Genomic DNA, 18,052 nt, shown 5'->3' with positions numbered 1-18,052 from the left:
ACCCCATAGGACGAGGTGTAGTTGCTGGACCCAATTGCCTTTGGCTTCAAAGAGCCTTTTCTTTAGCCCGTTGATGATCACCTTGTTGGCAGACTCGGCTTGTCCGTTAGTCTGAGGGTGCTCAACTGATGCAAACCGATGCGTGATTTTGAGGTCGGTCATTAACTCTTGGAACTTTTTGTCAGCGAACTGTGTTCCGTTATCTGTGATGATCACAGCAGGAAGCCCAAATCAGCTGATGAGGTTTCTTTCAAAGAATCTTCGTATCCTTGCCGAGGTAATGGTGGTGAGGGGTTCAGCCTCGATCCACTTGGTGAAGTAGTCGACAGCCACTATCAACCACTTGAGTTGTCCTTCAGCTGCAGTAAAAGGTCCTAGTAGGTCCATTCCCCGTTTGAAGAACGGCCATGGTGCCGTGATAGTTTGCAGCTCTTCTGGGGGTGCGCGAAGGATCAGCGCATGCTTCTGACATTGTGCGCATCTTTTGACATGCTCCTTCGCATCCGCCTCCATAGTTGGCCAGTAGTATCCTGCCCTTAGTGCCTTTCTGGCCAAGGCTTTTCCTCCCATGTGATGCCCATTTACGCCCTCATGAATCTCGGCCAACACGTACTCGACCTCGTTCCTGCATAGACACTTCAGCATGGGTGTGTAGAAACCCTTCTTGTATAGTTGTCCCTCCACTATGGTGAAACAGGCCGAGTTCCTCACGAGTTTTCTGGCCTCTTGTGTTTCGTCTGGCAGGATCCCTTTTTCTAGGTAGGCCACTATTGGCCTTCTCCAATCCTCAGTCTCGGTTATCACCATGATGCACGTCGGCTCCAGGATGCTTTGTTGTACCACAGTGCGATGATTTCCTGAGCCCTTTGAGCTGGCGAGTTTGGATAGGATGTCGGCCCTATTATTTTCGTTCCGCGGTATATATTGGATTACTACCTCGTCAAACTCGGCTAGCAGCTCCTTAACTTTGTGGAGGTACTTCATCATGAGGGGACCCTTGGCTTGATATTTTCCCTCAACTTGTGAGGTAACCAGCTGCGAGTCACTCATGATTTTTATCTTTCTAGCCCCGTGTTCTTTCGCTTGTACGATCCCGGCAATGAACGCCTCGTACTCAGCTTGGTTGTTGGAGGTCGGAAATGCCAGGTGAAGTGAATGCTCAATGGACACTCCTTTCGGGGTCTCAACGATCACCCCAGCTCCACTCCCATTAGAGTTCGAGGATCCATCGACATGTATTGTCCAGAGATCTTCATTCCCTTTTCCCTTTTCATTGGATGGGGTTAGCTCCAAGATGAAGTCGGCCAGTGCTTGAGACTTAATCGCCTGCCGAGGCTTATATGATATGTCGAACTCAGAGAGCTCAACAGTCCAGTTGATCATTCTTCCAGCTAGGTCCGGCTTGTGAAGTACTTGCCTGATGGGCTGATTTGTTCGCACAATGACTCGGTGACTCTGGAAGTAAGGTCGGAGCCTCCTTGTTGTGGTAAGCAGGGCAAATGCGACTTTTTCGAGCTTCTGATAACGAAGCTCAGATCCTTGCAAGGTTCGCCTTACAAAGTAGATCGGCTGTTGTGCTTTGTCTGTCTCCCGTCCCAAGGCGGCACTGATGGCCTCTTCCCCCACTGATAAGTACAAAATCAACGTTTCTCCGAGCTCTGGTTTCGACAGTACAGGAGGGGTGGCAAGGCCACTCTTAATATTTTCGAATGCCTTTTTGCATTCTTCTCCCTATCCGAACTCAGCTTCCTTTTTGAGGAGCTTGAAGAAAGGCAAAGCCTTCTCTGCCGATTTAGGCAAAAATCTGGTCAGGGCCGCTAGACGTCCTGTGAGCTGTTGGATTTTTCTCTTGCTTTCGGGCTGCTTCATTTCAAGGACGGCCCTGCATTTGTCGGGGTTCACTTCTATTCCTCGGTTAGTAAGCATGAAGCCCAGAAATTTTCCAGCTGGTACCCCAAAAGCACATTTTGTCGGGTTCAGCCTTATCCTGCGAGCTCTCAGTTGCTCAAAAGTTTTCCTGAGGTCGCTATGTGTGTCGATATGTGCAACGACTTGACAATCATGTCGTCGATGTATACCTCTAGGTTTCTCCCAATTTGCCCTTGGAAAACGCGGTTCATCATCCGCTGATATGTCGCTCCTGCATTTTTGAGACCGAAAGACATGACGTTGTAGCAGAAATTTCCCTTCTCAGAGATGAAGACAGTTTTTTCGTGGTCGTCAGGGTGTAGTGGGATTTGGTTGTACCCAGAGTACGCATCCATAAATGACAGTAGCTGAAATCCTGACGAATTGTCAACTAGCTGGTCGATGCTCGGCATGGAGTATGAGTCCTTTGGGCAGACCTTATTGAGGTCGGTGTAGTCCACGCATATCCTCCATTTCCCACTTGGTTTCTTTACCATCACCACGTTAGACAACCAAGTGGTATACTGTATTTCCCTGATGAATCCGGCTTCTAGCAGCTCGTCGACGTGCTCATTCAACGCTTGACGTCTGTCGGATCCTATCTTCCTCTTCTTTTGAGACACTGGCTGTGATCCGGGGTACATGGAGAGCTTGTGCAGCAGAAAGTTGGGTCTATTCCTGGGATCTCCGAGGCTTTCCACGCAAATACGTCGCAGTTTTCCTTTAAGAAGGAAACCAGTTCCTCTTTGAAGTCAGCATCTAGGCCTTTTCCCAGCTTGGTATGGCCTTTACCGTTCTCCGCAATATCGACATCCTCCAGTTCTCCTTGGGGTTCGGACGAGGTGCTAGGAGCTCCTCTCTCACGTCGAGTTCCACCAAGTTGACCTCGCTTCCACATGCCTTCAGTGATTGGTCCTTAACTCCTCCCTCTTTAAGCCGAGGTGGAGATGATGGACTCCATGATGGACTCGTAGAGTCTCATAGTAGCACTTTCTTGATTCTTCTTGATCACCTCTTATGGTGACGATCTCGTTGTTCATCCCAGGCATTTTCAATGCTTGATGTTTAGTGGAGATCAGCATATCCCATTCATGGATTGTAGGCCGACCAATGATCACGTTATATGAAGACGAGGTGTCCACCACGACGAAACGAACCCTTCCAGCTCGGAACGAGTCCTTCGTGCCCAAGGTCAACTTTAGGTTGATGTAGCCTTTTGGAGGGGACGCCGCTCCGTTGAACCCGACCAGCTCGGTGACACATGGTTTTAAGTCCTTCTCATCCAGGTTCATCCTCTGGAAAGCATCCCAAGGAATTATGTCTGCCGAGCTTCCGTGGTCAATGAAGATTCTCTTAACCCGGCAGTTGACTAGCACTCCAGTGATCACCAATCCGTCAGTGTGTCCAGGTACGACCATCGTTAGTTCCTCTTGAGTGAAGAACAGTCTTGGGGGGGGGGGGCAGGATCGCTGGCTTTCCCTTTAAAGGTCGGCCTGTCTCTTACGGACATGACCTCTTTTAGGTACTTTTTTCTGGCGTTGGCCGAGTCTCCTCCCCCGCCTAGAGCTCCACTTATCACGTTGCATTCGAATTCGGCTTCAGGAAAGGCCTCGTCCTTATCATCGACCTCTTTGCCTTTGACAGGTCGGCCTTGTCTTTGATCCTTTCTGTCTTCTCTCTTCGGGCTTCGACTTCTGCTTCGGCTTCTTAGCCTTCGCTTATTATTTTTCTTTCCCTGTGTTCGGATGATATATTGCTTCAACTTCCCCTCTCTGATGTGCTTTTCAATAGCATCTCGAAGGTCCCAGCAGTCATCCGTGATGTGACCGTTTTGATCATGGAAAGTGCAGTATTTGTTTCTGTCCAGCCCGCTCTTGGCTTTGAGTGGTCAAGGTCTCTCGACGTTGCGCATCTCAGTCTTTCCATATCCTGGATCTGGACATGTTCAGGGGTGTGTAGTCGTCATACTTCCTTCTTGGAGATCGATCGTCCGACCTCTTATCGTGAGAATCCTTCCCTTTTTTGGATCCTTTCTGGTCCCCGTTCTTTGATATTTTTCTTACTCGGGCTCCGACGTGTCGGACTTCGCCCTCTAGACTCGACGTAGACCTTTTGCATATCTTCCACATCAATGTATTTATCCGACCTTCGTCGGAACTCCTCCAGATCATTCACCAGGTTCTTATAGACTGATCTCGCAAGTGGAGAGTTACCATCTAATCCCGAGATGATTAAGTGAAGGTGCACCGCTTCAGTTAAACCTCGGACCTTGAGGGCGGCATCCTTGAACCGGTCGAGGTACTTCCTCAGCGATTCATTCTCTTTCTGCCGAATTTTTCCCAGAGCGTAGGCCGGCATTGGATGCATCTTGCTTGTTGCAAAGTTCAGTCGGAAAGTCCGGGCTAGGTCATAATCGTGAACGCAGCTACTGGGGCCTTTGCCAATGCCATTGCTCAAGCCCAGGTTCTGAACCCTGGCCTTATTATTGACGGAATGGACGTTTCTTATGGTATGAAGGACGGCGCTATCATTCCTGGGACTCCGGGTTCAGATTCTGATGATGAAGAGACCGAAGCCGAGGTTAATGAAGCCGTTTCTCCTCACATGAGTTGATGAAGGGGTCGGAATGCCGACTTTCATTTTGTAACCTTGTTATGGGGCCCTTGAGCCCCTTTATTTTCTTGCCTGAACATAATTGCCGCTTTGGGTTGGCTTTACAACTTATGTTTTAATTTTCTTTTGCCCCATTACGATCTCGTCATATTCGACTTATGAATCGCCGAGGTTTTTTTTTTAGCCGATCTAGGATTACTTTTCGTTCGTCAACAAAATTTTTATTCCTTTTCGGTCACGAAGCTCCTGAGGCTTCAATTACTTGTGTGGAAATTAATATGCATAAACGACAGGAATTAAATAACTGCTCATTTTATTTGCATTTCCAACGAAATCTTTTTACAAGAGCTGAGCTTAAAAGCTCGTTTTATTTTCTTCGAAATAAATCTTCCTACTGACTGAGCTTAATAGCTTGTCTTATTTACGTAGAAATAATTCTAACTATTGACCGAGCTTAAGAGCTCGACTCCTTATTTCGAACGTCGAACCTGTAACCTAACTATAGCAGGCCTTCAGTTTGTCCGCGTTCCAAGTCCTTTTTACTGGTTTCTTGGAGATAGTTTCCAAGGTGTAGGCTCCTCTTCCCAGATTATCCTTGATCTTATAGGGGCCTTCCCAGTTTGCAACGAGCTTTCCATCTCTGGCGTTTTTGTTGCCGATGTCTGCTCTCCTTAAGACTAAATCACCGGCCTGGAATGACCGAGGTCTGACCTTCTTATTGAATCTAGCAGTTACTAGCCGCTTTGCCATCATATTCTTGTATCTGGCATTTTCCCTGCATTCATCAAGTAGGTCGAGTTCTACTAGGAGTGCTTCCATGTTTTGGTCTTCGGTTCCTTGTAACCTCTGCACCCTCCTCCAGGACGGCTCACCGATCTCAACCGGGATCATGGCCTCGCACCCATGTGTCAGCTTGAAGGGGGTTTCTTCCGTGGCAGATTGGGCACTAGTCCTATAACCCCATAGGACGAGGTGTAGTTGCTGGACCCAATTGCCTTTGGCTTCAAAGAGCCTTTTCTTTAGCCCGATGATGATCACCTTGTTGGCAGACTCGGCTTGTCCGTTAGTCTAAGGGTGCTCAACTGATGCAAACCGATGCGTGATTTTGAGGTCGGTCATTAACTCTTGGAACTTTTTGTCAGCGAACTGTGTTCCGTTATCTGTGGTGATCACAGCAGGAAGCCCAAATCAGCTGATGAGGTTTCTTTCAAAGAATCTCCGTATCCTTGCCGAGGTAATGGTGGTGAGGGGTTCAGCCTCGATCCACTTGGTGAAGTAGTCGATAGCCACTATCAACCACTTGAGTTGTCCTTCAGCTGCAGTAAAAGGTCCTAGTAGGTCCATTCCCCATTTGAAGAACGGCCATGGTGCCGTGATAGTTTGCAGCTCTTCTGGGGGTGCGCGAAGGATCAGCGCATGCTTCTGACATTGTTCGCATCTTTTGACATGCTCCTTCGCATCCGCCTCCATAGTTGGCCAGTAGTATCCTGCCCTTAGTGCCTTTCTGGCCAAGGCTTTTCCTCCCATGTGATGCCCATTTACGCCCTCATGAATCTCGGCCAACACGTACTCGACCTCGTTCTTGCATAGACACTTCAGCATGGGTGTGTAGAAACCCTTCTTGTAGAGTTGTCCCTCCACTATGGTGAAACAGACCGAGTTCCTCACGAGTTTTCTGGCCTCTTGTGTTTCGTGGCAGGATCCTTTTCTCTAGGTAGGCCACTATTGGCCTTCTCCAATCCTCAGTCTCGGTTATCACCATGACACACGTCGGCTCCAGGATGCTTTGTTGTACCACAGTGCGATGATTTCCTGAGCCCTTTGAGCTGGCGAGTTTGGATAGGATGTCGGCCCTATTATTTTCATTCTGATGTATATATTGGATTACTACCTCGTCAAACTCGGCTAGCAGCTCCTTAACTTTGTGGAGGTACTTCATCACGAGGGGACCCTTGGCTTGATATTTTCCCTCAACTTGTGAGGTAACCAGCTGCGAGTCACTCATGATTTTTATCTTTCTAGCCCCGTGTTCTTTCGCTTGTACGATCCCGGCAATGAACGCCTCGTACTCAGCTTGGTTGTTGGAGGTCGGAAATGCCAGGTGAAGTGAATGCTCAATGTTCAGTCCTTCTGGGGTCTCAACGATCACCCCAGCTCCACTCCCCTTAGAGTTCGAGGATCCATCGACATGTATTGTCCAGAGATCTTCATTCCCTTTTCCCTTTTCATTGGATGGGGTTAGCTCCAAGATGAAGTCGGCTAGTGCTTGAGACTTAATCGCCTGTCGAGGCTCATATGATATGTCGAACTCAGAGAGCTCGACAGCCCAGTTGATCATTCTTATAGCTAGGTCCGGCTTGTGAAGTACTTGCCTGATGGGCTGATTTGTTTGCACAATGACTCGGTGACTCTGGAAGTAAGGTCGGAGCCTCCTTGCTGTGGTAAGCAGGGCGAATGCGACTTTTTCGAGCTTCTGATAACGGAGCTCAGGTCCTTGCAAGGTTCGACCTACAAAGTATATCGGTTGTTGTGATTTGTCTGTCTCCCGTACCAAGGAGGCACTGATGGCCTCTTCCCCCACTGATAAGTACAAGATCAGCGTTTCTCCGGGCTCTGGTTTTGACAGTACAGGAGGGGTGGCCAAGAAACTTTTAATATTTTTGAATGCGTTTTTGCATTCTTCCCCCCATCCAAACTCGGCTTCCTTTTTGAGGAGCTTGAAGAAAGGCAAAGCCTTCTCTGCCAATTTAGGCAAAAATCTGGTCAGGGCCGCAAGACGTCCTGTGAGCTGTTGGATTTCTTTCTTTCTTTCGGGCTGCTTCATTTCAAGGACGGCCCTGCATTTGTCGGGGTTCACTTCTATTCCTCGGTTGGTAAGCATGAAGCCCAGGAATTTTCCAGCTGGTACCCCGAAAGCGCATTTCGCCGGGTTCAGCCTGATCCTGTGAGCTCTCAGTTTCTCAAAAGTTTCCCTGAGGTCGGTTATGTGTGCCGATATGTGCAACGACTTGACAATCATGTCGTCGATGTATACCTCTAGGTTTCTTCCGATTTGCCCTTGAAAAACGCAGTTCATCATCCGCTGATATGTCGCCCCTGCATTTTTGAGGCCGAAAGGCATGACGTTGTAGCAGAAAATTCCCTTCTCAGAGATGAAGGCAGTTTTTTCGTGGTCGGCAGGGTGTAGTGGGATTTGGTTGTACCCAGAGTACGCATCCATAAATGACAGTAGCTGAAATCCTGACGAATTGTCAACTAGCTGGTCGATGCTCGGCATGGGGTATGAGTCCTTTGGGAAGACCTTATTGAGGTCGGTGTAGTCCGCGCATATCTTCCATTTCCCACTTGGTTTCTTTACCATCACCACGTTAGACAGCCAAGTGGTATACTGTATTTCCCTGATGAATCCGGCTTCTAGCAGCTCGTCGACGTGCTCATTCAAGGCTTGACGTCGGTCGGATCCTATCTTCCTCTTCTTTTGGGACACTGGCTGTGATCCGGGGTACATGGAGAGCTTGTGGCAGCAGAAAGTTGGGTCTATTCCAGGGATCTCTGAGGCTTTCCACGCAAATACGTCGCAGTTTTCCTTTAAGAAGGAAACCAGTTCCTCTTTGAAGTCGGTATCAAGGTCTTTTCCCACCTTGGTGTGCCCTTTGTCGTTCTTTGCAATATCAACATCCTCCAGCTCTCCTTGGGGTTCTGGACGAGGTTCTAGGAGCTCCTCTCTCACGTCGAGTTCAACCAAGTTGACCTCGCTTCCACATGCCTTCAGTGATTGGTCCTTAGCTCCTCCCTCTTTAAGCCGAGGTGGAGATGATGGACCTCCATGATGGACTCATAGAGTCTAATAGTAACACTTTATTGATTCTTCTTGATCACCTCTTATGGTGACGATCTCGTTGTTCATCCCAGGCATTTTCAGTGCTTGATGCTTAGTGGAGATCAGCATATCCCATTCATGGATTGTAGGCCGGCCAATGATCACATTGTAGGAAGACGAGGTGTCCACTACGACGAAACGAACCCTTCCAGCTCGGAACGAGTCCTTCGTGCCCAAGGTCAACTTTAGGTCAATGTAGCCTTTTGGAGGGGACACCGCTCCGTTGAACCCGACCAGCTCGGTGACACATGGTTTCAAGTCCTTCTCATCCAGGTTCATCCTCTGGAAAGTATCCCAGAGAATTATGTCAGCTGAGCTTCCGTGGTCAATAAAGATTCTCTTTACTCGGCAATTGACTATCACTCCAGTGATCACCAATCCGTCAGTGCGTCCGGGTACGACCATTGCTAGTTCCTCTTGAGTGAAAAATAGTTTAGGGGGTGCAGGTTTGCTGTCTTTCCCTTTGAAGGTCGGCCTGTCTCTTACAGACACGGCCTCTCCCACCTAGAGCTCCACTTATCACGTTGCATTCGAATTCGACTTCGGGAAAAGCCTCATCATTGTCATCGACCTCTTTGCCTTTGGCGGGTCGGTCTTGTCTCTGATCCTTTCTATCCTCTCTCTTTGGGCTTCGACTTTGGCTTCGGCTTCTTTGCTTTCGCTTATTATTTTTCTTGCCCTATGTTCGGATGATATATTGCTTCAATTTTCCCTCTCTGACGTGCTTTTCAATTGCATCTCAGAGGTCCCAGCAATCATCCGTAAAGTCACCGTTTTGATCGTGGAAGGCGCAATATTTGTTTCTATCTAAACCGAACTTGGCTTTTAGGGGTCGAGGTCTCTCGACATTGCGCATCTCGGTCTGAGCTACCTCTCTCCATATCCTGGATCTGGACACTTTCAAAGGTGTATAATCGTCAAACTTCCTCCTTGGTGATCGGTCTTCCAACCTCTTATCACGAGTGTCCTTTGCTTTTTTGGATCCCTTCTGGTCCCGGTCTTTGTTGTTTTTCTTACTCGGGCTCCGACGTGTCGGGCTTCGTCCTCATGATTCGACGTAGACCTTTCGCATGTCTTCCACGTCAATGTATTTGTCCGACCTTTGTCTGAACTCCTCCAGATCGTTCACCGGGTTCTTATAGATAGACCTCGCCAATGGGGAGTCGCCATCTAATCTCGAAATGATTAAGTAGAGGTGCACTGCTTCAGTTAAACCTCGCACCTTGAGGGCGGCATCCTTGAATCGATCGAGGTACTTCCTTAGCGATTCGTTCTCCTTCTGCCGGATTCTTCCCAAAGCATAGGCTGGCATCGGATGCACCTTGCTTGTTGCAAAGTTAAGTCGGAAAGTCCAAGCTAGGTCCACAAACGAGTCGATTGAGTTCCTAGGTAGCCTGGTTATCCAGGTCATCGCTTGACCAATCAATGTCGTCGCGAAGATCCTGGCCTTAATAGGTCCAGTGATCCCGTTGAACAGCATCTCGGTTTTGAAAGCCTCTAAATGGGCTTCTGGGTCCTGACTTCCGTCGTATGGAGGTATCCTGGTGCTCTTGAATCTCGGCGGTATGGCCAAGTTCATGAGCCTCCCAGTGAATGGGCTATCATTAGCCTCTTCATCCTCCAGATAATTTTCGTCCTGGTTGTCGTTCGGACCTCCACCATTCTGGTTGTTGCCGAGGTTATGGTTCTGCACATTCTGCGCGTTTCCTTCGACTGTAGTCGCGTTCTGCTGCAGCGGTCCTCCATCACCAGCATGGTCGTGCCTTCCAGGTCGATCTTCAACGTTTTGATGCTGGAGGTCTTCAGCATTCTGATGTTGGACGCCTTCGGCGTTCTGATGTTGTACGCCTTCGGCATGTTGCTGCTGAGGTTGGCCGTTTACGACATGCCCGGCTCCCCTAGTCCGGCCTTCCGCGTTCAAGGTCCTCAGCTCGGCCTCCAATGTCGCCATCCTTTGGGCATCCATACGCTGCTGAGTCAGGAATCTGTTTTCCATCTCTTGCAACCTTTGAAGGATTGCGCCCATGGCCATGTTTGTCACGTTTGGTGGCTCATTGTGTGGAGGTGGACGAACTGCAGCCACTGCTGCATTCGGCTGGGGTCTGGGAGTCGATCCTTGTGTGCCGTCCTAGCTGACCTGTACCTCTACCAGCACCGGGTTTGCTTCCGATTGGAGCTGTTCTGATGCAGATTGGTGTTGAGGCATGCCATAAGGCTGAGGCTGAGATTGACGCGGCGGCATTTGGGAAGTGCTAGGCGTCGAACGGGTGTTCGTCATCGTGGAATGGGAGTCGAAATTTATCGTTTCCCACAGACGGCGCCAATGTTAGGTCCAGGATAGACCGTATTGCTTATACCGTAGGGTATGCGCTCAGAGATAGTGTATATCAATTGTATACTAGCCTTATAGCCGAGGTCTCGATCACTGCGCACAAGCAATATGCTTATAGCCAATGAGTGGGTGTGTGCAAGTGTGGGCAGTATTAGTAAATAGGTCAAAAGTGTTTACCTGGGGTTTTTAGGCTCTTATTTATAGGATTACCTAACTGGGCTTGGGCCCTTTGAGCTCCCCCAATTGCAGTAGAATTCAACTCCCTTTCTGTTGGGATGTGATCCTCATCTTATGTCTTTTGGCTGTTTGGAGTTGTTGAGATGCTTATGACCTTATCTCTTGGTGGATTCATGGGTAGGTAGTTAGGATATGGTATTCATATCCATAACACTAATCTTGATAATTTCAATCAGCAGTCCAATATATTTCCTGCATAAAAGTCAATAGTCCAGCTAAGTTTTCTGAGACTAATTATGAGCACAATCTATCTGCTCCCTAATGGCACCATTTAAAAAATCTCTTATTCAATAATTGAGAAAGAATAAATAACTATATTTGGTCAATGCAGAAAGTTCCTCGAGGCTCTTTCTTTCACTTCTTTCAGAATATTAAATGCTAATGATTGTATAACATTTATTGCAGGTGTTATCACTATAATTCATGGACTAAACTGTAAGTGGCAATTTAAGTGATTTAGTTTCCTATTACAAGCAAAAAAAAAAAAAAAAAGTCCACGATTAATGGGCAAACAATAAATTCATATATATACTTTCTGATATATGGGCAAACAAGAAGACCGTTCAGGAGGGGCTCTATGTTCGTGAGGTATATGCGCATTAATAGTCCACAATTAATGCTACATATGTTTTCTCTTATATTCCGACTACTTTTCCCCCCTCATGAAAACCAGGGAACGGTTCAACGATGGTATAGATGTAATCTAACCTCGTTGACATATACCTTGATGACATCCAAAATGTAATTCCTACCAGAAGATTCTTACCGAGACAGGTTTACAAATATTACTTTACACGTACGTAACCCAATTGTCTTTTTCTACCTGCTAACTTTTGTTTAGCCATTATGTTTAAGATAAATAATGGGTTTAAATTTTAGTTTCAGCATAAGTGATTTTGACATCACCAAGGTTTTCTGTTGTGTAGAGGCGACCTTGACATGGTTATTCCTCATATATATAGCAACTGAAGAATGGTTGAGATCCTTGAATCTTACTATATGGTAATGCTCTTTCTCTGGTTCATTTGTTATTTCTTGCAGAATTTGCATATGCATTTCCACAAGTTCATAAAATGTAGGGACTTCTTTTTCTATGTTATTTCTTTATAAAACTAATGTTCTGATTTCCAACCCTTTTAATTCAATAGAATGTTATTAAAAAATGAAGTTGTGGTAATTCAAAGAGTGGATTGAAATTTACCAAAATTAAAGAGTGAAAGTGGTATCTGCCAAGAGAAATAAATACTGAAAATGATAGTTTGTAGTAATTTAAGCCGTAGAAGGCTAGAAGCTTAATTTTCCAAAACAATTTTAAAAGCAAGATATTTAAATCATTTGAACTGGTTAGCAGTTACTGTGTTCCTACCACAGTACCTTTTATCAATTGCATTGAAGGTCTTGTACCTTCCCTTGATGCTTGTTGTTCTTTCCCCCTATGTTTATTTTTTTACCTACCAGGTGAATGTTATTTTCTTTTTTGTTTCTTGTTGGGTGGGTGGATTTTGGAATAGATTATCTCAACATTAAAACATGTATTAATTGTTTTTTCTTTCTTGTAGCTCTTCATGTAATCATGTTCGATATTAGCCATTTGACTCATATTGGGAGGTGAGTACCAGAGAATTTATATATATTTTTGTATGTTATATATTGCAATCAATTTCTCATTGGATCAAATTTCGCAACCATACATCCTGCTTTTTTGGCCTTAGGCAAAAGGTAGTTTCTGTCATTACTTCTTTCCCCTTGTTATCTACTTTTCCTCCCAATTATTTGGCTGTATCATGATTTATCTACCCGCATATGAAAATTAATATGAATTATTTATTATTGTATATTGACGATAAACAATAATAGTTATTTTTTTTCTTCTTTTTTACCACCTGTACTTATCTGAGTTTGTTGAATAAGTATTTTCATTGGCTACCAACTTCATTATTAATAAAGCTTGTAACCATTTTCTCTGTGTTTATAATATAGTATGGAAAAGAGGAAAACAGAAAGAAATGAATAGATTGCTTTATGACCAGGTCTTGTTTATTTCGATCTCTTTATCCATGTTGTGGTGCCTTATTTATTTCTATCCTTCTATCTATTTTATGGTTTTGTTCATCCGTCAGTGCAATTTTGGTTCTTTCCTGTTAATTTGGACTTTAAATTTAATTTTTAAAATTATATTTTATATATATATATATATATATATATATATATATATATATATATATATAATTTGTATGACGTTGTGGGTTTTGATAAAGGCTTTCCTCTGTAAACCTGCTTTTCTTTTGATAAAGGCTTGAGCTTTCCTCAAATTTTCTTTCAATGATGTGAGGGTCATTATGTTTGTAAATGATCTTTTTTTAAGATGTTGGTTAATTATGTTTCCAGTTATTATATTTTTAAAATGTTGGTTAATTATGTTTCCAGGTTTTATACATTTTCTCGTGTGTGTGTCTGAAAATAATGAATGTTTTCTCTTCTTCTTTTTTTCCCTTTTATACAATAATAATTGGGAAAAATGTTTCCGCAGTTAATGCAATTTATTTCCAAAACGACGTCGTTTTGGTATTGAAATCTTAAAAAATTATAAATATAAAGACTATTATACTCCTAAAATAAATTAAAATTACAAAAACACCATGATTTGCGTTCCAAAACGACGTCGTATTGACTTACTGCAAATAACTTATCTGCAGTAACTGCAGAAAAAGCGAATCCATAATAATTATACTTTTTTAATTATTATTGTAGGAAGACAGTGCTAAAACAGGGAAGGTTTCCTCTGCTGGAATGTATTTTCTTTTAGTTATCAATTTCCATTTAGTTATGTAATGATGGCATGATGGTTTTCAAATTATTGATATGTATTCCAATTTGAGCTGAAAATTTGTGGTATATAATATTATTTTTTCATTTTGAATCTACGTTGTTTAAAAGGATGCAAAATTTTAAATGATTTTTTTTTAATTTTTTAAGAAGAACCGAGGCGGTTTTACACCGACGTGTTATTTAAAAAAAAATTGATCAGATCTAGAGTCGGTTCTACCATCGGTTGTATAAAATCGACGTCAAATCTTGTAATATGATTTAACGACACCATTTTCACTGTCGGTTTTGAAAAGGCCATTGAAATTTTTCGGGGCGGTTTAAACCGCAGTTAAACCAAATTAAAACCGCCCTTAGTTCCCGAATCTGTTGTAGTGTATAAAACCGGGTCAACGTAGTGATCCCGTGACCCTCCGGTTGAATCCGTGACCCCGGGACTCTTGACCTCGACCGGGTCGATGGTCGGACCGGGTTTTTAAACACTGTTTATATGCATATTATTTTGGAAGAAGTGTGTATTATTTTGAAGGATGTAAAGTTGTGTCATTTTAAGTGAGAGAATGAGATAAATCATGGAGGAGAGAGAGTGAATAAAAAAATAGAGGTGTGGGTCTCACCTCTTTATGAGAGTGAAATGACACAAACTATATTATTTAAAAGGACAAACACTTTTCTCTATTATTTTATTTTATAATTGTATAAATTTTTATTTTTATTTCATTTGGTTACATTTAAACTTTTTAACACCCCTACCAAAACTTATGACTTTAGGGTAAGGTGATATAAGTTTTGGTACTGTTTTATTTTTGGATAAATTCATACAGGTATCTTTCACAATAGACAATTCTGTTCAGGAAAGGTACAAGATTAAGCTTTAGGTACGTTTTGGTACTGTGAGCTAAGTATTATCCTATGTATATAATTCAAATAAGAGAAACTCTTAATAAAGCAAGAAAATGATTTTGTTAACTATGACAATCTTTTAAAAATTAATAATAAATAATATGTTTTAAATTTTTCATAAAATTCTCAAACGACTAATATTTTAAATTGAAATGAATCTATTTTTTCAATCCACTAGACTTAAGATAAGGGTCGTCTAAAATAAATAAGGAAATAAACTATGTCCAAAACATGCAAATTCAATGGCAAACAAAGGGAATATGTTACATGTTTTCAATTTTAGCAAACTTACAAGCCCTACGTTAAAACTTCAAACTATTCATCTGAATACTGGGATTATTTCGGAATATGGTTTCCATATTTGAGGCGGTGAATTGAGTATTGTTAAATTTTCACAAAATCTCCTTTGTTTTTTGTTGTTGGTAGAAACAAAAAATCTCCATTTTATATTTAAATTATAATTTCAAACAAACTTTAATATATATGAAAAGTTTATTAAATATAACCAATTGCTGTAATACACATAGTAGCGTGTATGTACAATTGCTAGTAAATGGGCACGGGTAGGTTGTATGCTCAAATTCCATTTGTATCAAAAAAAGAAAGAAATTGCTAGTAAAAAGAAAAATTGCCTTATCCTCCAAATTGCCTTCTGTCAATTAGCAAAAGACTTGAAAAAGGGTATTCTAATATATTATAGAATTGTGTATTAATATGATACAAAGAGGTCTCTATTTATAGAGACCAAAAACCCTAATTCTTGACCTAATGGGCTTGGCCCAATACAACAAATAATAATAATAATAAAAGGCCTAATATTTACAACACTCCCCCTCAAGCTGAGGAATAGATATTTATCATTCCCAGCTTGCTAGTAAGTTCTTGAAATCTATCTGAAGGAAGTCCCTTTGTCAATAGATCAGCTAATTGACGCCCAGTGGGAATGTATGGAGTGGTAATCAACCCGCTATCAAGTTTCTCTTTGATGAAATGGCGGTCGACCTCAATATGTTTAGTCCGATCATGTTGAACTGGATTATGAGCTATACAAATAGCGGACTTATTATCACATAGCAGCTTCATAGGTCCCTCACATTTTATTTTGAGATCATCAAGTACAATTTTCAGCCACAGTAACTCACAAATGCCTTGAGCCATAGCTCGAAATTCAGCTTCTGCACTTGATCTGGCAACCACATCTTGTTTCTTACTTCTCCATGTCACCAAGTTACCGCAAAGAAACATGCAATAACCAGTGGTAGAACGACGGTCAGTCACGGATCCAGCATAATCAGCATCAGTGTAGACTTCTAAAGAGAGATTACCATCACGTCGGAATAACAATCCTTTACCAGGAGTAGCTTTAAGATACTGAAGAATTCTCTCTACTGCCTGCATGTGTTTCTCCTTTGGATCGTGCATAAACTGACTAACAACACTAACAGCATAAGCTAGGTCTGGCCTAGTATGGGCCAGATATATCAATTTTCCAACTAGCCGTTGATATTGTCCTTTATCAACTGGAGGACTCTCCTCTTCAAAGCCTATCTTGTGATTCTGCTCAATAGGAGTATTAGAGGGCTTACACCCGAGCTTCCCTGCTTCTTTGAGAAGATCCAAAACATATTTCCTCTGACTGATAAAAATTCCTTTGCTTGAATGAGCTACTTCTATCCCTAGGAAATATCTTAGTTTCCCAAGGTCTTTGACTTCGAACTCAGAGGCAAGTCGTGTCTGCAGAATCTGTCTCTCCACAAAATCATCACCTGTGATAATAATATCATCAACATATACAAGGAGCACAGTAAGCTTCCCATTTTGGGAGTGCTTGAAGAAAAGAGTGTGATCTCCTTGACTCTGCCTATATCCTAAGGTCATCATAACCTTAGTAAACCTTCCAAACCAAGCACGAGGTGACTGTTTCAATCCATACAAGGCCTTTTTTAATCGACAAACTTTATTTTCCCCTTCACAGAATCAAAACTAGGCGGGATTTCCATGTAGACTTCTTCTTCTAACTCACCATTGAGGAAAGCATTTTTCACATCAAATTGATTTATATCCCAATTGTAATGGGCAGCAAGGGACAACAAGATTCTCACTGTATTCATCTTTGCAACTGGAGCAAAGGTTTCTTCATAATCAATGCCATAGGTTTGAGTGTAACCTTTGGCGACTAATCGAGCCTTGTATCTCTCAAGAGTGCCATCAGAATTATATTTCAGGGCATAAACCCATCTGCACCCTACTGCTTTCTTTCCGTTGGGTCTATCAATAACCTCCCATGTTTTATTTTTCTCCAACGCATTCATCTCCTCTTGCATGGCTTGAGCCCAATTCCCATCTTTCAAAGCTTCATGTACTGATTTTGGGATTGAAGTAGAATCTAGTGCTGAAACAAAGCTTTTGTGCTGCACAGAAAGATTAGCAGAGGAAACAAAAAGGGAGATAGGGTATTGAGTACAAGAGGGACAGGAAGAACAAGTTTTCTTGGAACAATATCTTTTTCCTTTTCTTAAAGCAATGGGTAAATCATCTGAAGCAGTAGTAATGGGTAAGTCATCAGAAACAGTAGTAATGGGTAAGTCATCAGACGTATTAACATCATGATCAGAAATATGAGATTCAGGACTTACCAGTGGTTCAGACGATTGAGGTTGCTGTTGAGGCAATGTGGGCTGTTTCCTTCTTTGATATACCAATTCAGGTGTTACAATCTTCTGTATCTCTGGTGTATTTGATGTATCAGTCATAGGAGGATCAGTCACAGGAGGATCAGACATAGACACATTAGGAACAGGAACAAGAGGAAGAGACACTGACACAGGTGAAGAAGTAGACACTGGAGATTCAAATAAGGAAGGTGATGAGTCTTCTGGTGAATTATTCTCCCCCTGAAGATAAGGACCTTGGAAAAAGGACTCAGATTCCTGAAATGTAACATCCATAGAAACAAAAAATTTCCGACTTCCAGGGTGATAGCACTTGTAGCCCTTCTTATCAGGAGCATAACCAAGGAAGACACATTTAAGAGCCTTAGGATCCAACTTACTGCGATGCTGTTTATGAATATGAACAAAGACAACACACTCAAACACTCGAGGAGGAAGACTTTGCAAAGTTGGAACAGAAGGAAAAAAAGAAGTCATGGAGTGAATAGGACTTACATGATCGAGAACCCGAGTGGGTAGACGATTGATTAAGAACGCTGCAGTAAGAATGGCATCTCCCCAATAGCATTTGGGTACATGTGTTTGAAACAGTAAGGCACGAGCAACTTCAAGAAGGTGACGATTTTTCCTTTCAGCAACCCCATTTTGTTGAGGGGTGTCTACACAAGTAAGTTCATGAAT

The 18,052-nt window shown here is 43.1% G+C and overlaps 2 protein-coding genes across 2 annotated transcripts; both read right to left on the bottom strand.

Annotated features, from left to right (window-relative positions):
- Nucleotides 1-231: 231 nt before the first annotated feature.
- LOC133305392 (uncharacterized) lies at nt 232-1,383 on the bottom strand. Its single transcript, XM_061505608.1, has one exon. The coding sequence runs from the start codon at nt 1,381-1,383 to the stop codon at nt 232-234; it is 1,152 nt and encodes a 383-aa protein (XP_061361592.1).
- Nucleotides 1,384-9,446: 8,063 nt separating this feature from the next.
- Nucleotides 9,447-10,433, bottom strand: LOC133305369 (uncharacterized). Its single transcript, XM_061505573.1, has one exon. It carries the CDS (start codon nt 10,431-10,433, stop codon nt 9,447-9,449), a length of 987 nt encoding a protein of 328 aa, XP_061361557.1.
- Between the last annotated feature and the right edge of the window lie 7,619 nt (nt 10,434-18,052).

The sequence above is a fragment of the Gastrolobium bilobum genome, unplaced genomic scaffold (assembly GCF_033153095.1).
Source record: "Gastrolobium bilobum isolate Gb01-03AN ecotype WA unplaced genomic scaffold, APGP_CSIRO_Gbil_v1 utg16004, whole genome shotgun sequence".
In the NCBI taxonomy this organism is placed as follows: domain Eukaryota; kingdom Viridiplantae; phylum Streptophyta; class Magnoliopsida; order Fabales; family Fabaceae; genus Gastrolobium; species Gastrolobium bilobum.
The sequence above is the reverse complement of the archived record's forward strand: the minus strand, read 5'-3'. Positions and strand labels throughout refer to the sequence as shown.

What these genes read in the sequence shown, in the direction of transcription:
- LOC133305369 (XM_061505573.1), bottom strand. Translation starts at nt 10,433, where the DNA reads ATGGCCATGGGCGCAATCCTTCAAAGGTTGCAAGAGATGGAAAACAGA.
- LOC133305392 (XM_061505608.1), bottom strand. Translation starts at nt 1,383, where the DNA reads ATGATCAACTGGACTGTTGAGCTCTCTGAGTTCGACATATCATATAAG.